The following is a 23,059-nucleotide window of genomic DNA, read 5'->3' as shown; positions in this document are numbered from 1 at the left end:
GATTGTTTTTTGGAAGCGTGACCTAACTCCGCCACGGGACCCTCGCACTACATACATGCCCAGCATTCAATTTGACTATTTGACTAGTGAGCTGTAGGACGATAACGACAAATATGTAGCTAGTGATTCAGACAAGACCTTGGCAGTAAGCTGAGCTTTACTATGTACTGCCGACATACTACCTCATACTGTACTCCGTACATGTACGTACATGCGAGGTCTGGTTTTAGATTGCGTGTCTTGATCAATTCTTCAGAAGATTTCCAAGACTTTCTAATTTACGTCGGTACGGCCTTCTATCTGCGGGTATTGTGCGTGCTGTAAATCATGATCTACTCTACTAACCGGCCCCACAATTTTTCTTTCACAAAAATAATGAACCCTCGCTTACGAGGGTCCGCCACCCATATGGAACAGATCACCCATATGGAACATTTTTGCTAAATCGTACTACAACTACTATTTACCACACCACCATATAGTTAATTAATTAACTAAAAATAATAAACAAATCAATCAGCCATTTTAATATTAGAATACAAAATCAAGTTAATTTCCCCGGCGTTTTTTGGCTCTTCCATGCTTCCTAATTTCAACCAATATCTTCTTCCACTTCCGCTTCGTCTTTTCTTGATCGGCTTTTTCAGTCAATTTATATTCTTTTAGCTTCATTTCTTTGATCTGGCTTGAATTGATAATACCAGTGATTTGCGTATAACGGCGAGAAGCATCATATCTAGCGTGACGTGCTCCCATAATAGCTTGTGTAGAATCGAATTCCCGTTGCAGTTGGACAGCCAACATTGCCTGAGTCTCAGCACCCTTTACAAGCTTTGCTAGCCCTTCTTTAAAACGTTGAGTAGTAGGATCATATTGATTAATACGATCGCTAATTCTTCGAACTCTCTCAGCGGTTTTTGGGGTGCTAAACTCAGTATTTTGTGAGTTAACTGATGGTGTATCTTCCCGGGATATATTATCATAATATGGATCGTACGAATCCAATTCATCGGTAATAAGCTTAGAATTAATTGGCCAAAGGCCAGTTAATCTAAACCCAAGCTTGATTGTATGTGGCCGGAAGGTTTTGCGTCTGATTTCACTGATTGAATGTAGGAATTCATCCTTTGAAAATTTACGGCATCCAGTCATTGTAGCCGCCTCAACTGCCTCACTATGCCAGTGTTTATATACACTAAACACTCCAACATCGAGAGGTTGTAGTATATGGCTAGTATGTGAGAGTAAGAAGAATAGAATGATATCATTCTTCTCACAAAATTCAACAAATTGACGCGTTAAATGTGATCCAAAACGATCGCATAAAACTAGCCTCTTTTTCCCAATGGTACGAGAAATTGTCCATTTATGAAACAGCTGAATCCATTGATATGCTAATGTATCATTGATATAGCCAGTATCAGTTATAGCAAGATGCTCGTCGTCTTCAATTTTATCAAACCAACGTAGTAATGCTTGTTTAGCGCTTAGAATAATCAGCGGTGGGCATGTAAAGCCATCAGCCGAAACAGCCTCTAAAACAGTGACAGACTCGCGATTGGTAACTGAGCCATTAAATAGCTTCTTTTTTGGATGTCTTGTGATAATAAATTGATCGCGACCGACGCCAATTTGGAAGCCAGTTTCGTCAAAATTGTAGATATCTTGTTGACAGATGCCATATTTAGCCACTATACGTTGATAGTCTTGAAACCATCTCTCTATAACGGATTTATCCAGTGCAGTAGCTCTTTCAACATCAAGAGCTCGCCGACGTCGTATATAGTACTCAGGATACCGTTTAAGAAAACGCTTTAGCCAATGGTCGCCAATTTGTGGGGGATCTGTGGTGGTGTCGGTATGATCTTCTTCCAGAATTGAATCGGCAGCAATAGCAATTTGACGGCGATTTATTGATGCTCCGACCGCATCAAAATAATCAATATATTCACATAAAGCCTTCTCCTGTGCAATACTAAGCTTCCGGCCATTAGGTTGTCGTTGGAAAAGCGATTTTCCACCTTGCCAGCGCCGACGAAGACGGCCTTCAGGAACCGCGAATTCTCGCGCAGTCTTCCTAATATTAGGCTTAGATTGCTCAGAGAGAGACTCTATTGCCAGCTGAATCTGGTTCTCTATATCTTTATTGGTTTTAGGCATTGTTGGTGGTGTGGTAGATGATAATAGTGGTTGTGGTAAGATTTAGAAAAAATGTTCCATATGGGTGATCTGTTCCATATGGGTGGCGGACCCTCGTAAGCGAGGGTTCATTATTTTTGTGAAAGAAAAATTGTGGGGCCGGTTAGTATGAAGTAGGCATATGACTCTACCATTTCAGCTTAATATATTCCAGTATTATGTATACGGACTCTATTTAATCTTTTCCAACTGACAAAAGAAGACGGGATCGGGACATAAACATCGACCGATAATCATCCGATGCCCTCGGGCCGGGTATATGGAAAGAAGGAAAGAAGAGCTCAAAAGATTATCCCGGGGATATTATTTTCCCCGCGGAGAATGTGGAGAGGAATAGATCTGGGTCCAGATCCAGCGAGCGGTTAAAAGAGGTACAGCTTTGTGTTGACGTGATGTGTTATGTATTTTGTTAATATTATTATTACAGCATTATACTATGATATTCTATTTCAGTGAAGTATTTTCTCTCGCGCGAATCGGCAAACGGGTTATTTAGAAAAGCGCTGTTCGTTATAGGCTATGACGTCGACATCTTCTTCGTACTGTACATACTGTACTGTACTGTAGCTGAAGATAATGGTTTGGTGCCTAGTTGATCAGGTTGATGATAAGAGCGGAAAGTGATGTGATTCGTGCATTTATTGCTTGCTTTTGCTTTTGCTTAGGATTCATTCGTGTCTGAAGGGTAGGATGTGCAGCTGCAGGAGGAGATCCTGTCGCATTTTTGGGTTGATGTGGGTGTAAGATCTGCTTCAAACATGTTGAAAGGGATCATTTTATATTGATGGTCTCTTTCTTTTTTATCATTGTACACCAAATATAATTTTATCAGAGGTTTACCCTGCAGAGTAATATATTGAAATAGAATAATAGATTAATATTTAGAGTTACCAGATTCAATTTGTTCACGATACCGGTACTTGGGGGAAAGACGTGGGGCGGAGGGGAGGGCAGTTCTCCGGCAGGGCTGGACAATGGGGGCTTTTACCCCTCCAAGACAGACCAAAGACCACCTAAACCAAAAAAAAAAAAAAAAAAAAAAAGAGGGAGCAGACTGACCTATTCCTGTGTACCTGTCAATTGAATCAGCGGGAGATCACTGCAGCGCCAAGTAATTACCCAGTTCGCATGATCTAACCCGCTTTTCGTGCTAAATATCCTATTTCCTATTATTTCCATATTCCGGCGGCATTTACCACGGAGAGGCGGCAGAGTATCCGCCCATGGTGCGGTGGTCGGAAGAGTACACCGGGGGTGGCCATAGGAGATCCTTTCCTCTAGAGAAAATGGACGCATGACCCAACCCAGAATTTCGGCGGAGTACCCGGTGGCAGGGTAGAAGATGGCGCTGGAGAAGGTAAAATTGTCCTGATCCATGAGTCAAGAGATAGCATAATAGGAATTCCTACATCGGAATGACCTTCCCCGAGGTCAAGAAGTAGATCGGGGGGGGGGGGGGGGATTTTTCCAATTAGAACTTGAATTGGCATGTACCTGTGCACTTCAGTGCAGTTGGCCAATGTCGACAGCGTGATAAATGATCAGCCATGATTGGCCCACTTTATCCCATTCAGCAGCTTGCAGTGGGCAGCTATTGACTAGGTACTGTACGTGTAGTGGGAGGTACAGTATGAAAATGCACATGTCGAGAGTTCTCCGAGTCTCCCCCGGACCCTCTGGTTTCCCGTCGATAACCGTCTGAATGAGGTGCCAATTCTGGACCTTTTTTTTTCTTTACCCACTTTTCCACTTTTCGTTCTTAGGACGGTGGATTGTAGAGAGAGCCCGAGGACCCGAGGTCGTCCTCGTTTTCTCCCCCGTGGGACAGCGAGACATACCTAATCCACCCGATCGACCAGCGTCCATAGTATGATATCATCGGGAGATCTCGTTAGGAGCCCGATTTCGTTAGTAGGCGTAAGCTAGAAACCGGGGAAATTGGACCAATTTCCTTCAATTGGGGGGGGGAGAACCTGGGCAATCTATGTAATAGAGTGGATAGATGAGGGGACATGGGGATCACTGGGGAAAAACATATAAAGGACGGTCGGCGAATGAAGGAAACAAAAAAAACTTGAAAAAGAACTGATTTTACTGTTATTTTATTTTTCAATTCTTGCAGCCAAGCAGCCAAGGACCTATATCTCTCTCCCTTTCCTTAACTCTTGTTAGCTATTGACAATTGTCACTCAATAAACTGCCGGTGTACCGGTGAGACTGTGGCGGTAAGTACCCGTTACCTCATCCTGCGTGTCAGCGTGTTCGCCCCGGAAAGTATTGGTGACAATACGAGATTACGTTGATCGTTGATCGACCAGGCTCTGCTCTGTCTGCTGCCTCTGTCTGCTGCCCCCCTCTTTTTTCATATCTATCCCACCTCAACCCACATTTTATTCTCTTCGTCTTCCACTTTTTCTTCAATCTCATCCTCCTCCTTTTCTACTTCATAAAAAACGAGTCAGTGTTTGTCTGACTCTAACCTTTAGTAACGAGCGATTGCGCTTGTAATCTTGCCGAAACCGGCCTGGGGTTCTATCCGGAGCTTTTGACAGCTTCTATAAACCCGTGAGTCACTTTCCCCCCCTCCTCCGCGCAAAACACCTTCTTAATTTCAATTTCCTTTCTATCCGAATCATTGGGCAATTGAGTTTTCCGGGATTGACTAACTTTTGTATCAACATTCAGTCCCGTTCCTCTATACCCTTATCTCTCTAATTATTTACCCCCCTCCCTTCCTTCCCCACGTCACAATGTCTGCCCCGCAACGCCAACCCGAGAGCGCCATTGACGAGTCTGAGTTCGTGGAGGACCACCACGAACATCACCATGACTCCGTTCACCGTCGTCTGCGGGCGAATTCCACCATTATGCACTTCCAGAAGATCTTAGTAGCCAACCGTGGTGAAATCCCCATTCGTATCTTCCGTACAGCACACGAGTTGTCCCTGCAAACAGTCGCCGTCTTCTCACACGAAGATCGTCTGTCCATGCACCGACAGAAGGCGGATGAGGCCTACATGATCGGACACCGGGGTCAATATACTCCCGTTGGTGCCTATCTCGCTGGTGAGGAGATCATTAAGATTGCAAAGGAGCACGGCGTGCAGCTCATTCACCCCGGTTACGGTTTCCTTTCGGAGAACGCCGTCTTCGCCCGAAAGGTCGAGGAGGCAGGCATTGTCTTCGTAGGCCCGACCGCTGACACCATCGATAAGTTGGGTGACAAGGTTTCCGCTCGTCGATTGGCCATCAAGTGTCAGGTTCCGGTTGTTCCCGGTACCGAGGGTCCCGTCGAGCACTACGACGATGTCAAGTCTTTCACTGATGAATATGGTTTCCCCATCATCATCAAGGCCGCCTTCGGTGGTGGTGGTCGTGGTATGCGTGTTGTTCGCGACCAAGCTTCTCTCCGTGATGCCTTCGAGCGTGCTACTTCCGAGGCCAAGTCTGCCTTCGGCAATGGCACCGTCTTCGTCGAACGCTTCCTCGACAAGCCCAAGCACATTGAAGTCCAACTGCTTGGTGACAACCAGGGTAACGTCGTTCACCTGTTCGAGCGTGACTGCTCCGTTCAGCGTCGTCACCAGAAGGTTGTTGAGATTGCTCCAGCCAAGGACCTGCCTGTCGATGTCCGTGACAGGATTCTGGCAGATGCCGTGAAGCTGGCCAAGTCTGTCAAGTACCGCAACGCTGGTACCGCTGAGTTCCTGGTGGACCAGCAGAACCGCTACTACTTCATTGAGATCAACCCTCGTATTCAGGTCGAGCACACTATCACCGAAGAGATCACTGGTATCGATATCGTCGCTGCCCAGATCCAGATTGCTGCTGGTGCTACTCTCGAGCAGCTGGGTCTTACCCAGGACCGCATCTCTACCCGCGGTTTTGCTATTCAGTGCCGTATCACCACTGAGGACCCCTCCAAGGGCTTCTCCCCCGACACTGGTAAGATTGAAGTCTACCGTTCCGCTGGTGGTAACGGTGTTCGTCTAGATGGTGGTAATGGTTTCGCTGGTGCTATCATCACCCCTCACTACGACTCCATGTTGGTCAAGTGTACTTGCCGTGGTTCGACCTACGAGATCTCCCGCCGCAAGATGCTGCGTGCCCTGGTTGAGTTCCGTATCCGTGGTGTCAAGACCAACATTCCCTTCCTTGCCTCTTTGCTGAGCCACCCTACTTTCATCGATGGTACTTGCTGGACCACTTTCATTGATGACACTCCTGAGCTGTTTGCTCTGGTCGGCTCTCAGAACCGTGCTCAGAAGCTGTTGGCCTACCTGGGTGACGTTGCTGTCAACGGCAGCAGCATCAAGGGCCAGATGGGCGAGCCTAAGCTCAAGACCGACATCATCAAGCCTATCCTCAAGGATGCTTCCGGCAAGCCTCTCGATGTCACCCAGCCCTGCCTCAAGGGTTGGAAGCAGATCCTCGACAGCCAGGGCCCAGATGCCTTCGCTAAGGCCGTCCGTGCCAACAAGGGCTGCTTGCTCATGGACACCACCTGGCGTGATGCCCACCAGTCTCTTCTGGCTACCCGTGTTCGTACCATTGATATGCTGAACATTGCCCATGAGACTAGCCACGCCCTCCAGAACGCCTACTCTCTGGAGTGCTGGGGTGGTGCCACCTTCGATGTCGCCATGCGTTTCCTCTACGAGGACCCCTGGGACCGTCTTCGCAAGCTCCGCAAGGCTGTGCCCAACATCCCCTTCCAGATGCTGCTGCGTGGTGCCAACGGTGTCGCCTACTCCTCCCTTCCCGACAACGCCATCTACCACTTCTGTCTGCAGGCCAAGAAGTACGGTGTTGACATCTTCCGTGTTTTCGATGCCCTTAACGACGTTGACCAGCTCGAGGTTGGTATCAAGGCTGTCCAGCAGGCTGGCGGTGTGGTCGAGGCCACCATTTGCTACAGTGGTGACATGTTGAACCCCAGCAAGAAGTACAACCTGGAGTACTACCTTTCTCTGGTTGACAGAATCGTCAAGCTTGGCACCCACGTTCTGGGTATCAAGGATATGGCTGGTGTCCTGAAGCCCCAGGCTGCCCGTCTCCTGGTTGGTACTATTCGTGAGAAGTACCCCGACCTTCCTATCCACGTTCACACCCACGACTCCGCCGGTACTGGTGTTGCCTCCATGATTGCTTGCGCCCAGGCTGGCGCTGATGCCGTCGATGCCGCCACTGACAGTCTGTCCGGTATGACCTCTCAGCCCAGCATTGGTGCCATCCTGGCTTCCCTCCAGGGAACTGAGAACGACCCCGGTCTGGACCTGGGCCATGTTCGCGCCCTTGACACCTACTGGGCTCAGCTTCGTCTGCTCTACTCTCCCTTCGAGGCTGGTCTCACCGGTCCCGATCCCGAGGTTTACGAGCACGAGATCCCCGGTGGTCAACTCACCAACCTGATCTTCCAGGCCTCCCAACTGGGTCTCGGTCAGCAGTGGGCCCAGACCAAGAAGGCCTACGAGTCTGCTAATCTCCTGCTGGGCGATATTGTCAAGGTCACCCCCACCTCCAAGGTTGTCGGTGACTTGGCCCAGTTCATGGTCTCCAACAAGCTGACCTCCGAGGATGTCATCGACCGTGCCGGCGAGCTTGACTTCCCTGGCTCCGTCCTGGAGTTCCTTGAGGGTCTGATGGGTCAGCCCTTCGGTGGCTTCCCCGAGCCTCTGCGCTCCAAGGCCCTGCGTGACCGCCGCAAGCTCGAGAAGCGTCCCGGTTTGTACCTGGAGCCTCTGGACCTCGTCCAGATCAAGAAGGACATCCGCGAGAAGTGGGGCTCCGCTACCGAGTGCGACGTCGCCTCCTATGCCATGTACCCCAAGGTCTTCGATGACTACCGCAAGTTCGTTTCTAAGTTCGGTGACCTTTCCGTCCTGCCTACTCGCTTCTTCCTGGCTCGTCCCGAGATCGGTGAGGAGTTCCACGTCGAGCTTGAGCAGGGTAAGGTTCTTATTCTGAAGTTGCTGGCTATCGGTCCTCTCTCTGAGCAGACTGGTCAGCGTGAGGTCTTCTACGAAGTCAACGGTGAGGTCCGTCAAGTCAGCGTTGACGACCAGAAGGCTTCCATTGACAACATTGCTCGTCCTAAGGCCGATGCCGCTGACAGCAGCCAAGTCGGTGCTCCCATGAGCGGTGTTGTTGTTGAGATCCGTGTCCACGACGGCCACGAGGTTAAGAAGGGTGACCCCATTGCGGTGCTGAGCGCCATGAAGATGGTACGTATCCACATACATATCTTGATTTTCCCCCTCTCTTCCATAATTCATTCACTAACACTCTCAATAGGAAATGGTTATCTCCGCCCCTCACAGCGGTAAGGTCGAATCTCTCCAAGTCAAGGAGGGCGACTCTGTCGATGGCCAGGATCTTGTTTGCAAGATTGGCAAGGCCTAAATTCTTATGCCAAATTAAAAGCAAAAAGAGTGATTTTGTTTGTGTATAAGAGGTGCATGACTGCAGTGCTCAAAGATGCCATGATAGCTTTTTCTTTCTAGCGTTTCTTCATTGATTTGTTTCCATGTGGGATATTTATTTCCTTTGCGTATAGTAATGGCTTGTTACTTTTCATTTACTTAGTCTATTATTATCCTACAATGACAATGGACATCTTTTCAATTTCAATTTCAATTTCAAATACCTTGCTCCTGTCACTAAACGGCCGAGGATGAAATACCAATATGCAGTATCCATCCTATTGCTCAATTCCAATTTGCCCCCGAGCTTTCCCCGCATCGCTTGTTACGTCAACCTGCAGCCCCGCTGACGGGGCAATCTAGGTGCCCACTTGTACTATTCATTCGAGTTTAACTGGTGGATTCATATTTGCTGATGAAGCTGTGTCCAGCTTACCTGTATATCAATCTAATTGCAAATCAAATCGCGATATGATTGGTTCCACCATCGCAAATCGGGATAGCGCGGCCTATCGAAGTCCGGGGTAAATGACGGTACTGAGAGAAGCTGCAGGCTGATCTTGGTGTCTTTACACAGTATTAGTAGTTACGAGGGCTTTTTCTAAGGTTATTTATCAAGTATCACACGACAGTTCTGGGTAGCATTGGATAATCCTTGTCTGTCTGCATCCTATATAAATCAAATCCACCTCCACCTCCACCCCCTCTTGTCCATTTCAACATACTATTACTACTACCTAGTCAACCACCACAGTATACAAACGGTATGTTTCTTTCTTTTGTCTCCTACATTTAAACCCTACCCCGAATCGGGTCTCGATCTCTAAAATAGATCCATCACACCTCCCTTCTGTACATACAAGCCCCCGGCCCATGGATCCAACCACATTCCAACCATGACGTCTTTGACTCCCCGCCACTATTCCCCATCCCATTCTCCCAAACCATCTCTACTCATAATTATCTTATCGTCATTATACCTTTCTAACATTATTTTTGAGAGTTCTTTAGTCCTCAGCCAAGAGAGAAAGAAAAAAACCGCCCACAACTATCAAAATAACCTATACTATACTATACACTATAGGTGACTTAACCTGAAAATGTCCGACAACGACAACGACAACACTCGCCGCCATTGGCACGGCCTATCTGGCGACCGCCATGAACACCACAACGTCTGGACAAACGGTGGTGCAAAGGGTCCAGCCTCCCGAGCCCCATGGGCTCTCACGCCAGAAATGATGGCCAACTTGAATGCCCGAAAGGTATCTATCTATCTATTTATCTATCTAACCCCTCCTAACATCCATCACATCACATCACATCACATCAATACATGTACTAATTAATTCATCTCATCTCATCCAGGGCTCCGACGCCTCAACCTCCTCAAACACAGCTAATGCCCACATCGCAAACGCAAATCAAGCCGGCTCCCCAACTACACCCACCGTTAACGAGCGTCGACGCTCAAGCGCTTCATCCGGAAACGCGGCGGGATTGTTCTCGAATCTGCACACTCAGAAACGCCAGTCGGATGATGCGAATATGGCTGGGAGACGGGCAAGTTGGAATGAGCAGCAGAGTCCGAGTGGGTTCTTTGGGAAGCTTTGGGATGGGTATACGCGTGGGAAGTAGTAGGTTTCCAGCGGATGGATTGGATTTAATGTATTCTTTCAAGAGCTTGATTTCTGTTTTTCTTCCTTGAGGGATGCAGATTATTTGAAATGAATGATGGGTGTGGAATGGGAATTTGAGGTGTACTATTTGTTCGTTATGCTAGTTAGGTGTTTGATTTATATGCAATGTTTATGTTTTTTTTTTTTTGAATGGTGTCGATCGGTGTGTTCAACTTCTTCTTAGGTATGGATCCATAGGGATATTTTTTAATGTAGCTTTGAGCGGATGAATCGAGGAATTGATATTGAACCTAACTTAGTAAAAAGTTATCAAGGTTGTATATAGTGGTATAGCCTCGACCTACTGTGACCTGCAGATGTACTGAGGCATCGGGATTACACATTCAATCTTGAGATTACTATACTATTGATTAATTTGCTATTTTGTATCGAGTGTACGATGCAATGGGAAAGGTTGGAACTCGTACTAGTATATTTGCAGTGAGAATACTGCCCATTGAAGGATTGTAATTTAGCTGGACATAGATGAAGTATAATGCAAATTGGAACCTTGGGAAGATTGCCATTTATCATATTTTCCAACAGACGCCAAAGAAAATATCACTAAAGCCTTGCCCAAGTGAAAGCTGATAGTCAGCGGGTACTGGACCGTAATAAGCCTTAACTTGCCCTAATTTGAAGGTGCTATGGAAACAAGCCCCTAAAACCCAGTGTTGCACTGGTGCAAAGGCAATTCGCTGTGCAGTTGAATGATACCTGCTTGAAATGGGCAATGCCATGAGCAACAGGTCTTCTGTATGGGCATGTTAATAGTTGATTGTCGATTGTCGTGGGAGTTCTTGGGGTTGATGGGCATGGGCATGGGCAGGGACACGAGATGTCCGCCCGGCGGATGCATTTCAGATAGGAGAATGGGCTACGTGGTAGAGAAAGAATCTCGAATACTATGACTACGCACTACAAGGTCTACTGCTACGCAAGAGAAGAGCGACACCAGGTTGAGACAGTAATGGACAAGAGAGGCCAGGGTAATACCCCTCCACGAAGGAGGAACCCAACTCTTTGACTGGTTATAAACCAAGTCAAGCGAGTATGTCGACACCAGACAAAGTCCAGTGCCAACCAGTCTTTTCAGCAATGGTTATGCGGGAAACAACACCTTTCGTGCAGCCTTCATTGTGAAAAAGAAAAAAGAAATGCGGATGTGCAAATGTAGTGGATTCATGTCTCTAACACGCCTATCCTGGTTGCCGTGTAATAAGATAATAAAAAAAAGGGTTCAGAACACCATATCCGACGCAGAATCAGAGCCCGGCCGGATTGATTCTCGACGGGTCCGTCCTAGGCCGCGTTTTTTGTTTTCGGGCGGAAGAAATTTTTGGCTCCCATCGATGCAATCATAAAACACAAGATTTCATTCACCCTTTATGTCTCCTCATCATTCCATTTGAGGTATTTACCGGATGATACCGTCGAAGCGGTTCTTGAACCACTTCATGGTCTCGGTGGCGTTGATCTTGTGGTTGACACCGATGGAGGACTTGCAGCGGCGACGCTTGGCGACACGCTCACCGGGGCGGGTCCTATTAGAAAAAAATGGTCAGAGATTGTGCTTTCTGTTTTCCCTGTCTCGTGTCTTCCATTGCGATGGTCCTGATTCCAATCCTGGGGTAGAGAAAGCACTCACATGCAGACGTAGAAGTCCATGCCGTAGATACCGATACCAGGGTCGTACTTGATACCCAGATCGATGTGCTCGGAGATACCGAAACCGAAGTTACCGGTCTCGGAGAAGTTGCGCTTGCGGAGCTCGTACTCCTTGACCTTGAGGCCACGCTCGAGAATCTCCTCAGCCTTGGGGCCACGGACGGTGACGTGAACGGAGATCTTCTCGTTACGACGGATACCGAAGGTACGGACGGTGTAACGGGCCTTGGAGTAGACAGGGGTCTGACCAGAAAGCTGCTCCAGAACCTTAGCGGCACGGGTCAGTCTGTCACCAGACTCGCCGACTGAGATGTTCAGCACGAGCTTCTGGATGCGCATCTCGCGCATGGGGTTGGCGCTCTTATCCTTTCCGTCCGACTGCATTTTTGTTAGAATATCTGTTGTGTGATCGTTTGGGGTAGTTGGTTGTGGTGTAGACATACCATGGCGACTGTTATGGCGTGGATATGGTGGTCGACGAGTTGAGTGGAATCTGCAAAGATCACAAAAGCGGTTTGTGTGGGCTCGGTCCATCACGGGAAACGGAAGCGAGCCCTCGAGTCAGGTGACTTAACTCTAAAGAGCAAAATCACATGATCGAAATTTAGGGTCTGCATGTTCGCTGACCTAATCGTTTTCAGAGATCAACTATTCTGCCAAGCGGTGAATGCGTTCCTGGGTGACTAAGCTAATCCTCCAGAAACTGAGTCCAGTGACCTACGCAGTATTCAGAGCTTAAGCTTCACACTGGATCTCGCATCTCGCTCGATCTTAAACTGCCTAGGAGACTGCACTTGCTGTGTCTCTTGCAAACTTTTTTTGGGTCCCTCAAGTCGCATTCGTGCGCGTCTTAGCCAATCATGGCCAACAAGCAGGGCAAGATGGTAGGTTTCTCCCCAGCGCAATCCCAGACTTCATATCTTCAATGGCTGTCGCTAACTCTCTCGTGTCTAGCAAAACCTCGTGAGTCCACCCTTAGAGATACGATTCATCCCAATTGATTACCTCTAACACTTCCCAGATCAACTACCGGATGAGAGTTACCCTTAACGATGGTCGCCAAATGACCGGTCAGATGCTGGCCTTTGATAAGGTATGTCCTTTGGTTTTACAATCAAGGCGTCGCTCACAGAAGCTAATTGGATATTTCTGGTTGTTCTTTAGCACATGAACCTCGTTCTTGCCGACACAGAAGAGTTCCGCCGTATTAAGCGGAAATCAAAGCCCACGGCCGGCTCTACAGCCACCCCGCAGGTCGAAGCGGAGGAGAAGCGAACCCTTGGCTTGACCATCGTCCGTGGTGCTCAGGTTGTCTCTTGCTCCGTCGACGGTCCCCCTCCTGCCGACCCCTCCGCCCGTCTCGGCGCCACTGGTCCCGTTGCTGGTGGTGCTGCTGCGACTCTCGCCGCCGGCCCCGGTGTCAGCAAGCCCGCTGGTCGTGGCCTGCCCGTTGGACTCGGTGGTCCTGTTCCTGGCGTTGGTGGCCCTCCTCCTCCCGCCGGCTTTGGCGGTTTCCCTCCTGGCCCTCCAGGTGGCTTCCCTGGTGCTCCCCCTCCAGGATTTGCCGGTCGTGGTGGACCCCCAGGCGGACCTCGTAAGTTCCCGAAAAGAAACATGCAATGAGACATGGATTTACTAACGCATTTGAATCCTTAGCTGGCTTCGCTCCTCCTCCTGGTTTCGCTCCCCAGGGCGCTCCTCGTGAGTTCTTCTTTGTTTTGTTCCAGATTTTCCTTTGGGTGCATTCAGCTAACCTTTCTATTTTTAGCTGGTGCTTTCCAACCTCCTCCTGGATTCCAGCCTCCTGGACAGGGACGAGGATACCCGCCACCCGGCTTCGGTGGCAGATGATCGGATTGATGTACATTGGATGAAGATTCCCACGCTTCATATCGGCAATCTGCTTTTTGACCTGGAGAGCTTATGGATGGGTTTCAAGTGTAGAAGGAAACGAACCCTTTTTTTTCAGGGAAAGCAGTACGCATACATGGTAGATTAGCCCACAATATATCGGGCCAGGCGTTGCGGCGCATGCGGAATGGTGGTCATGTCAAGGATTGGCAACCCAAAAAGCTGAGAAACCCTTTTAAGATTTGCATTCAGTACCCAATAATGCTAGCTAGCTCCTTTGACCCCTTTATCGCAAAAATGCAATAGTTTTCTGATTTGAGTGATTAAGTCCAACTTGAAATTCGAACATGTCCCGGTTCTATTTAGAGTCGCAACTAAATATAGTAGTACTAATATACTAAGTATTCCATTACATACATATACTATCCCGTTATCTACTATGTAGTAGCTCAGCCTTCCAAGATTTTCGACCTACAAGACTAACCTGATAACTACGCCCCATCTGATGATTCTGGCAGCAATTTGGATATCATTTAAGCCCAAAATTAACAGTAAATATATAGTTAGCGGCAAAATTATACGAACAAATCAAGGATCAGGTAATTGACTCGATGTACTACAAAGATAACCGTTAATTGGTCTACACGTGACTAGCGGCCGACGCCGGTTGAGTCGAGTCAATTCCGCATCCGCAGACACCCCAACCTCAACCTCACCGCGAATTAACCTTCGATTGTCACCAGCATCCGTCACCATGGCCGCTGTTATTAAGGCAATCAACGCGAAGATCCGCTCCAACAAGGTAGCGGACTATGTCTGCTCAACCCGTACGTTCTCAGAATCCAATGCCCGTCCCCGAGTTTCCCGTCGTCCTCCCCGGAGCGAGATCGGCTTTCTTGATATGCAATTGGGAAACCAAACAGCAAGGGGAGAAAGGCAAAATCAATACTTCACAGTTGAACTGTATACCGAAATGCATTTATATTGAAAGATAAACATGGAAACTTGGATTAGCAAGCAACCTATCTGTCGGAGTGATTGCTAATGACGCTTTACGGCAGATTTCTGGGGCCCTGTCTCTAACTTCGGTATTCCCTTCGCTGCTGTGATGGATACTCAGAAGGACGCTGAAATGTATGTTTCCACTCTTTTTTGATATTGTGGTTATCCTGTTTGGAACCTATTCCCGTGCTATACCTGAAGATAAGGCTGTCACTAACACTGTTTTTCTCGTGTAGTATCTCTGGTACTATGACCGGTGCTCTGATCGTCTACGCCGCTACCTTCATGCGCTACTCTCTCGCTATCACGCCTAAGAACTACCTTCTTTTCGCTTGCCACTTGACCAATTTCGGTGCTCAGACTACTCAGGGATACCGCTACCTGCAATACTGGAAGTAAGTTATTCCCAAAGAGATGAGACATGGATGGAACTATGCCTGCATACTTGCATACATATTCCATATCACTATTTTTCTCATGAAGCTGACGGGTTTTGCTATTTAGCTGGGGAGGCCGGGAAGCTCAGCTTGCCGAAAAGGCCAAGCAGGGCAAGGCTGTTGCTGAGGGCTCATCCGCATAAAAAACTCGGGCTGTACTTTATATTCATTTAGTTCGCATGTCTATTGCCTTGGTTCCCTGGTTTGCATCTATTCGCATGTATTTCTCTATTTCCTGTGATTGAATAATCCTACTCTGAAGGGAACAGGACATTCCGGGATTTTAGACAGGAGGAATGATGGGGACCAGAACGAAAGAGACAGGGTGAGGTTCGTTTTTTTTGGCTGGGAAGTATACGAGTCTCTTCAAGGGACTGGTCTACTGGTCTGGTCACTGTACATAGACTATAAAATTGGATCAATTCAATCAGATATGTCGGTATACTACTCTGCCACTGTTTTTGGGAGTATGTATTCTCGTGGAAACATTGTTTAAGCCCTAGAAGACGAAATATATGTACAAACGAGACCATAGGACTCCGAATAAGCCTGACAGAAACCGGCAATTTGTAGAAAAAAGCCAGGCACCAAGACTCGCAGCTGTTCTGCGAATATGCAAGAAAAATTAATGTATGCTATGTCACAATCTAATGTTGAAATAGCCAGACATCTCTCGAGCAACGCCCAACGCCACGGCGAACAATTACTTAGAATCACAGTAGCCTGGGCTTTGGGGAACTTCACCACCAACCCAATTTTGGAGGGTCAGGGCGGTTGTGTAGATGCAGCCAACAACACCAAAGAAAGTGAGAGTGACGTCGGCGATAGCCTGGCGCCGAGAACGGGCACAGGCACGGAGGTGAAGAAGTGGCTATATCGAGATGTCAGATTTCAAATAAATATCATGCGGAGAAAACACGGGGGCAGAAGAACTTACCGGGTAAACGTAGATTAGTGGAACACAAGCGAAACTTCCGACCAGCGAAACAAACTTGTCTAGATTATCGGCTCCAGCCCAAGCCGTGATCGAGCACACAATGACCAAAAAGAAACGGAAGGCGTTCTTCTTCCACTTGATATAAGGGTTGTATTTACCACTGCGAGTGAAGAGTTCGTTCTCCATGATACGGATCGCGGGAAACAGTTGGAGAGGGGTACTCAACATAATAGCGAGCGAGTAAAGCAACTGAACGACGTTGACAAACTTGTCATCCTGAGGCAAGTTGAGGAGAATGACAGTCTTAGTTGCGGATCCGTAGGCTGCATAGCTCAGGGCACCAGCCGAGAGGAAAATCAAGGTAATGACAATCATGACACCAGCCAGCACGCCTGGGAATCGCTGAGGCTGTTTCATGGACTCTTGGATGGGAATGATCAGTCCAATACCCTCGTAAGTGAAGATAGCGGTGCCAATGAACATAGACCAAGTCGCAGGGTTGAACGAGACAACATCTGAGATACCACCGTTACTAATAAGAGTGCTAGCATCATAGTAGTAGATGTATAGAAGACCCAACAAGATAAAGGCATCTGCAATCAATGCGGTAAATCCAAGCTTGCTGATATCGCGAATAAGAGACAAGGGCAGGAAAATGACGAGCTGAAGTAGCACCAAGTACTTGATGTCGATGAAGGACTTGCAGTTGCTCACAGCCTGTACAAAAGCCTGCAAATTCTGTGACACGAAAACGATGTATGCCGACACGAATCCAAGCTGACTGAGCACAATAGACCCAAGGATGATGCGTCTCATGTGTTTTCCATACAACATACCACCGATATCACCAAAAGATCCATTAATCTTCATCCGAGTGTTGACAAGCAGAATAAATGCGTAGTAACTTAGCAGCGAGACTCCAAGAAGCACCATACTACTGAAGAGCAGGCCTCCATTCAAGAAAGCACGAGGCAAGAAAAGAATTCCTGTGCCCACAAATGACTTCAAAAGCAACATGACGGCACCAGTAACAGTGGTAGTACCTGCAGGTCCCCGTTGCTTGTGCTTGCGCTTCTTGCGGCCTGCATTGTCACCCTGAAGCAGAGCTGCATCTTCACCAGATTCTCTGGCTTCATCATTCTCATCCCAAGTATCAGACGAGAAGTACTCGTCTGGACCCAGGACTTCATCATCCTCTTCAAGCTCTTCACCAGCAAAATGACCATAGAGTGTTAGGAACTCCAAAAAGCTGGAAGTAGGAAGTTGGGGCTGGGCTGATGGCGCTCCTGAATTCGATCCATGAACACTTCCGCGGTGTGGGCTACCTGCTGCTCTCCGCAAATAGTCGCGTCGGAACCCTCCTGGAACCAATATGCTATGTATATCCTCGGTTTCTACTGCTGGAGCCGGCCGGCTGACACTGAAGCTCTTGCTGCGTGCGAATCGGTTGTCGGACTCCGCATCTTCTGCCCATCGGTAAACCTCACGTGTCATATCACCGCCTTGCAGTTGTAGACTAGAGAAATGCTCATCACCCAGGCTAGTTCCAAGCTCCGAGCCCGTATCTCGACTTTCAGAATCGTGCTGTGGCAGGACGAGGTGTCTTTTAATGACCTCCGGATCCTCATGTGGCGCAGGAGCGTCACCGCCATTGTAGCTGTTGTTATGATCGAATGACCCATATTGTGGAGTGCCGACCCTGTTTTCGAGCACAGAGGGCACCATCGGCGATCCCGCTACTCGAGAGGGGGTCCCAAACTTTGGGGGCGACCGACCAAGACTTTCTTGCAGTTGAGATGCAATCATAGAGTGACCCGGTCCTGGCAAGGACGAGGGATCATTGACGGATCGGAAATTTTGTTCAGAGGTGAAGTGCGTGGTTGTGTTGGTGGTAATTGGTCGACTGCCGGGGATACCTTGTCGAGACGAGAGCGAGGTTCCTAGAGACGGAGAGGGAACGGGTGATGCCAGACGAGCCATCGAGGCCTGTCGAATGCTTCCATCTGGTGCAGGTGATGTTGAACGAAGTGACGGCGATCGAATCGGCATTGAGCGCGCCGGGGTCAGCGAAGAACTTTCGCCGTTATCCGCCATGTTGTATAGAGTTTATTCCTCCTGATCAGTGTCCGGGGATGACAGGTGTGGGGAGATGGGGCATGAGGAAAATGGGCAAGTTGAAGGATCAAAAGATCAAGTATCAATTATCCCGGAGCCGTGCATTTACCGGAGTCTGTCTTCTTTTTGTTCGGGAGGCCCTGTCTGAAATTTCGTGGCTGGACAAGAGGCAAAGAGGAGAGAGGTCGATCGTCTCCAAGTGCGGGTTGCGGGTGTGGGTTAGCTTTGCACTGTTTGTCCCTTTTCTTCACGTCATCTATTGGACGCGCGGTGACGCAGGTGGTGGACTTGCTTCTTCTATGTGACCAAAAGAACCTCCTTACATTTACTCTCTTGTTCTGTTTTCTGCTGTTTAGATGGTTTGGTTTGTTTGAGGGACGAGGGATATTTTTCGTCCTCATGAGATTCATTCAGTGAGGTTGTACCGTTGCGTTTGACAGCCGCACCCGCACCCGGATAGAGAAATCCATAAATCGGAGATCTCGAAATGTCTCGCCGACGCCCGAATTTCTCGACTCGAACTGCCGAAGAAGATGTCTCTCGATTAGATCCAAACGAACCCGGAGCTTCAGCTGGAGGACAGGCCGGTTTTCTGTCTTTAGCACCAGTCATATCTCCTCGTCAACAGGAGCCAACCCCCGCAACGGCCGAACACGCCCACTGTTCATGGATAACAAATCCTTTTCATATCCTGAGAAGTTGGTGGGCTGATAAAGAAGAAGACAGAGAGAGAGTGGAAACGAGCGGAGCTACTGCAGTATCACATATGCCTCTATCTGCAGGCACTATTCGTGACCTTAGCTCTGATAAGAAGGATAGGATTGGACATCATGGACATCGGCCGCGTGTGGCGGAGGAGTCGAAGAAGCTCGGCACATTCTCTGGTGTATTTGTTCCAACAACTCTGAATGTGCTTAGCATTTTGATGTTCTTGCGGTTTGGATTTATCTTAGGCCAAGCAGGATTGCTGGGGATATTAGGTGAATCAATCCTTTCTTTACCCTTGGGTTTTATGGGCAATTGCTAATCAAGCTAAGTTCTTCTGGCTATCTCATACACTATCAACTTGGTGACTACCATGTCCTTATCTGCCATTGCAACAAATGGTACTGTTCGCGGTGGTGGTGCCTACTACTTGATCTCCCGATCATTAGGTCCTGAATTTGGTGGATCCATCGGCATCGTCTTTTACATGGGACATGTTTTTAACACTGGAATGAATGCAGTCGGATTGATCGACTGTTTTCTGCAAAATTTCGGTTGCATATCTGGCAGCTTAGGGAACTTTCTACAAGAAGGCTTTTGGTGGTCTTATCTATGGGGAACAATCATTTTGGTTCTCTGTACGGCTATCTGTTTGGCTGGCAGTTCCATATTTGCCAGAGCAAGCAATGGACTACTGGTTATTCTTCTTGTGGCCACTTTCAGTATCCCGGTGTCCGCGGTCTTCATGAAACCATTCTACCGAGAGGGCGTTGAGTTTACAGGATTGAGCTTGAAAACACTTGCTGAAAACCTGAAGCCACACCTGACAAAAGGAGCTGCAGGCAGTCAACTGAAAGGGAAGGAAACTTTTCAGGATCTGTTTGGCATATTGTATCCTGCCACAGGTGGTATTTTCGCGTAAGTTTGGATTCGCTATGGATATCATTGCTCGTACCCCGCTAATAATCTACCAGAGGTGCAAGTATGTCGGGCGATTTAAAGAACCCGAGCAAGTCAATCCCCAAAGGAACCCTATCCGGATTGGCTCTTACATTTATTACATACACCTTGGTGATTCTTGCTATGGCGGCATCCATTACCAGGGAATCTTTTTACAACAATGTTAACGTGATTCAGATCGTAAGTCCCCGCATCTCGATTATTTTGCAGCCCGTTGTGTCTAATCTTACATAGGTCAATTTTTCAGATAGCGTGATTCTACTAGGAGAGTTTGCAACCAGTTTCTTCTCCGCATTGATGGGTGTCATCGGATCTGCAAAGCTTCTCCAAGCAATTGCCCGAGATAGCTTGCTACCTGGCCTTGGAATGTTTGCTCAAGGCACAAAGAAAAACGACGAGCCAGTTTATGCCATATTTATGACTTTCATCCTCGCTCAACTCGCAATGTTGTTTGATATCAATCGTATTGCGTCTTTTGTGACCATGATATACTTGATGACTTTTCTGGTCACGAACCTGGCCTGTTTTCTGCTAAAAATAGGATCTGCACCAAATTTTCGACCATCTTTTCATTACTTCAATTGGCAGACGGCCGCTGCGGGTGCGTTGGTTAGTGGTATTAGCATGTACTTTGTCGATGGTCTTTATGCTACCGGCTGTGTTGGCATCTTACTCATGCTATTCCTGTTAATTCATTATACCACGCCGCCTAAGCCCTGGGGAGATGTCAGTCAGAGCCTGATCTACCACCAAGTGCGGAAATATTTGTTGCGTCTGCGCCAGGAGCATGTGAAATTCTGGCGGCCGCAAATTCTTCTGTTTGTGAGCGATCTTGACCGCCAGTACAAAATGGTCTCCTTCTGCAACTCGTTGAAGAAGGGTGCCCTGTTTGTGCTTGGCCATGTTATTGTGACGGATGACTTTTCGCCAGCCGTTTCGGAGGCTCGTCGACAGCAAAGCGCATGGACCAAGTTAGTCGAATATTCCAAGATTAAGGCCTTTGTCAATATTGCCATCTCCCCCGCTGCCGAATGGGGTATGCGGAATATCGTTTTGAATTCAGGACTTGGAGGTATGCGGCCGAATATTGTCGTCATTGATCAATTTCGAGAAGACGAAACATTAGTGGAAACTTTGTCGCAAAGCAGCAACTCTAAATGGAGACGTCGATCTTCTGTCTTTGGCTCACGACATGACACGCCAGATGGAGCCGCTGTCCCGGTCAACCCGATGAGTCTTCAAACTTACGTGACAGTTCTCGAAGACCTTCTATTCAAGCTACGTATCAACGTTGCTGTAGCAAAAGGATTTGAGGATCTCGAGCTGCCCGATCCTCACGGCCGCCACACGAAAAAATACATAGATCTCTGGCCGATTCAAATGTCCGCTGAATTGGGAGCCGATACAGAGAGTAAACAAAATGTGTTGACCACCAATTTCGATACTTACACCCTCATTCTCCAATTGGGCTGTATCCTTAACACTGTCCCTTCATGGAAAAAGACGTACCGGTTACGTGTCGCAGTCTTTGTCGAGTATGAGACGGACGTGGATGATGAGAGAGGACGAGTTGAAGCTCTCCTTGAAAAGCTGCGGATTGAGGCCGAGGTCTCAGTCTTCTGGCTTGCTTGCGGGGACGTGAAATCCTATCGCATTATAGTCAACGGTGATACCTCTGCTGAGGTGGCAGACGCTCAGGATAATGTTAAGTCGGTTCTGGGAGGCGAGGAATGGTGGCAGGGAGTCCTGAAAGCTCGCAATCACTCCCAGAGTTCCCAAGAGACCGATGCAATGAGTGATGACGTGCAACTTAGCAGAGAAGCCACGTGGCCAGGGTCTCCAGGCCAAGATGCCGCAAACAGGCCCTTGCCTCAACGTGTGACTGGCCTTCGAAAGCTGATCCAGTCAAACAGACGCAGGCGATCCGTTTCTAGCTTCAGAGCTATGGGAGGTGTCAATCTGGGCATGCAAACCCATCGCCTTCTAGATGCATTTGTTGACTACGATGGGGATAACTCAAGTAGCGAGAGCAGTGATGATAGCGATCTAGATCCCTACATTAGCGACCCGGAGGTCGATGGCGACGATGAAGAAAACGAACGCCAACCGAGAGATAACGTCAGCGGAGGAAATGGATCTTCTCAGTTGTTTGTTCGGTCTAGGAGTGATGACCATAGCCTTAGTATCAGCCCATCGACCCGACTACCTGAACAATCCTCTCCAGGAGGCCCTGGAGTCGACTCCGCGACACAACAAGTAATCCCCTCAATAGTCACGGAAGACAATGCATCCCCAAAGAGTGGGTCTCCTGTGCGTCCTGTTCGCCCAACTATGAGTCGCTCCGCCTCCAGCAACCGTTTCAGCTCCTCTCCAATCCCAGAAGCCACGGTCAATACTGGAGAAGAAGGGGCCGGGCCGTCAATCATGTTCGCATCCAATGCATCACCGCCCCGATTCTCACAGAAACTTGACTCCATTTACGCCCGCCGCCCATCTGCTATAGCACCTAGTCCCACTAGTGCACAGAGCAGCCAAACAGCGTCTGGATTCCCAGGCCCAGCATCCATTCCGTTGTCTTTCAATGATCTTCCTAGCCGAGCTCAGCACCTCATTCTCAATGAGTTGATGGTTCAGCAGAGCCACGACACAGCCGTCATCTTTACCACGTTGCCCTCGCCGGTAGAGGGTACATCTCTCAGCGAGCAAGATAGTGCTTCGTACGTGAGCGACCTGGAGGTCTTGTGGCAGGGTCTCCCTCCGTGCTTATTGGTTCACAGTAATAGCATGACTGTGACTATGAACCTATAACGAACGAATTAACGATTGCGTATGCATCTTGTTGGACTAGTTACCATGCACATGCATATATGGTGACAGCTGGATGTAAATAGACTTCAGTATTTGGTATTTTTAACACTCTTATTGTTCATATGAGTACGTCATAATGCACATAATTTGAATCTTTCTGAATGCAGAGTCACACAGCTTCAACAGCTACGTGGTGGTCCTCAGGTGACCGGACTTCCCGAAGGTTGTCTCCTGCATCATGCAGTCAGAGCCGCCACCGGGGATCGGCGGGGCCGA

The 23,059-nt window shown here is 48.3% G+C and overlaps 9 protein-coding genes across 9 annotated transcripts; 5 read left to right on the top strand and 4 right to left on the bottom strand.

Annotated features, from left to right (window-relative positions):
* Positions 1-549: 549 nt before the first annotated feature.
* Positions 550-2,160, bottom strand: N7478_008601 (transposase; the record flags this gene model as incomplete). Its single annotated transcript, XM_056924815.1, has 1 exon — positions 550-2,160. One exon carries the CDS (start codon positions 2,158-2,160, stop codon positions 550-552), a length of 1,611 nt encoding a protein of 536 aa, XP_056777541.1.
* A 1,023-nt stretch (positions 2,161-3,183) lies between these two features.
* Positions 3,184-3,576, bottom strand: N7478_008600 (uncharacterized protein; the record flags this gene model as incomplete). Its single annotated transcript, XM_056924814.1, has 2 exons — positions 3,184-3,212; positions 3,396-3,576. The coding sequence occupies 2 exons, from the start codon at positions 3,574-3,576 to the stop codon at positions 3,184-3,186; spliced, it is 210 nt and encodes a 69-aa protein (XP_056777540.1).
* A 1,373-nt stretch (positions 3,577-4,949) lies between these two features.
* N7478_008599 (pyruvate carboxylase) lies at positions 4,950-8,601 on the top strand (the record flags this gene model as incomplete). Its single annotated transcript, XM_056924813.1, has 2 exons — positions 4,950-8,423; positions 8,494-8,601. 2 exons carry the CDS (start codon positions 4,950-4,952, stop codon positions 8,599-8,601), a joined length of 3,582 nt encoding a protein of 1,193 aa, XP_056777539.1.
* Positions 8,602-9,721: 1,120 nt separating this feature from the next.
* On the top strand, positions 9,722-10,259 carry N7478_008598 (uncharacterized protein; the record flags this gene model as incomplete). The annotated part of the gene is made up of 2 exons (XM_056924812.1): positions 9,722-9,886; positions 9,990-10,259. 2 exons carry the CDS (start codon positions 9,722-9,724, stop codon positions 10,257-10,259), a joined length of 435 nt encoding a protein of 144 aa, XP_056777538.1.
* A 1,458-nt stretch (positions 10,260-11,717) lies between these two features.
* Positions 11,718-12,414, bottom strand: N7478_008597 (60S ribosomal protein uL5; the record flags this gene model as incomplete). Its single annotated transcript, XM_056924811.1, has 3 exons — positions 11,718-11,844; positions 11,949-12,346; positions 12,412-12,414. The coding sequence occupies 3 exons, from the start codon at positions 12,412-12,414 to the stop codon at positions 11,718-11,720; spliced, it is 528 nt and encodes a 175-aa protein (XP_056777537.1).
* A 414-nt stretch (positions 12,415-12,828) lies between these two features.
* Positions 12,829-13,819, top strand: N7478_008596 (small nuclear ribonucleoprotein-associated protein; the record flags this gene model as incomplete). Its single annotated transcript, XM_056924810.1, has 6 exons — positions 12,829-12,852; positions 12,923-12,931; positions 12,990-13,061; positions 13,133-13,562; positions 13,625-13,669; positions 13,737-13,819. 6 exons carry the CDS (start codon positions 12,829-12,831, stop codon positions 13,817-13,819), a joined length of 663 nt encoding a protein of 220 aa, XP_056777536.1.
* Positions 13,820-14,573: 754 nt separating this feature from the next.
* On the top strand, positions 14,574-15,401 carry N7478_008595 (pyruvate transporter MPC1; the record flags this gene model as incomplete). The annotated part of the gene is made up of 4 exons (XM_056924809.1): positions 14,574-14,646; positions 14,881-14,953; positions 15,058-15,216; positions 15,326-15,401. 4 exons carry the CDS (start codon positions 14,574-14,576, stop codon positions 15,399-15,401), a joined length of 381 nt encoding a protein of 126 aa, XP_056777535.1.
* Positions 15,402-15,961: 560 nt separating this feature from the next.
* On the bottom strand, positions 15,962-18,289 carry N7478_008594 (putative amino acid transporter; the record flags this gene model as incomplete). Its single annotated transcript, XM_056924808.1, has 2 exons — positions 15,962-16,129; positions 16,196-18,289. The coding sequence occupies 2 exons, from the start codon at positions 18,287-18,289 to the stop codon at positions 15,962-15,964; spliced, it is 2,262 nt and encodes a 753-aa protein (XP_056777534.1).
* Positions 18,290-18,797: 508 nt separating this feature from the next.
* Positions 18,798-22,783, top strand: N7478_008593 (putative cation chloride cotransporter; the record flags this gene model as incomplete). Its single annotated transcript, XM_056924807.1, has 4 exons — positions 18,798-19,290; positions 19,348-19,933; positions 19,990-20,155; positions 20,210-22,783. The coding sequence occupies 4 exons, from the start codon at positions 18,798-18,800 to the stop codon at positions 22,781-22,783; spliced, it is 3,819 nt and encodes a 1,272-aa protein (XP_056777533.1).
* Between the last annotated feature and the right edge of the window lie 276 nt (positions 22,784-23,059).

Source organism: Penicillium angulare (assembly GCF_028827245.1).
Source record: "Penicillium angulare strain IBT 27051 chromosome Unknown utg000005l_segment0_segment0, whole genome shotgun sequence".
Lineage (NCBI taxonomy): Eukaryota > Fungi > Ascomycota > Eurotiomycetes > Eurotiales > Aspergillaceae > Penicillium > Penicillium angulare.
The sequence above is the reverse complement of the archived record's forward strand: the minus strand, read 5'-3'. Positions and strand labels throughout refer to the sequence as shown.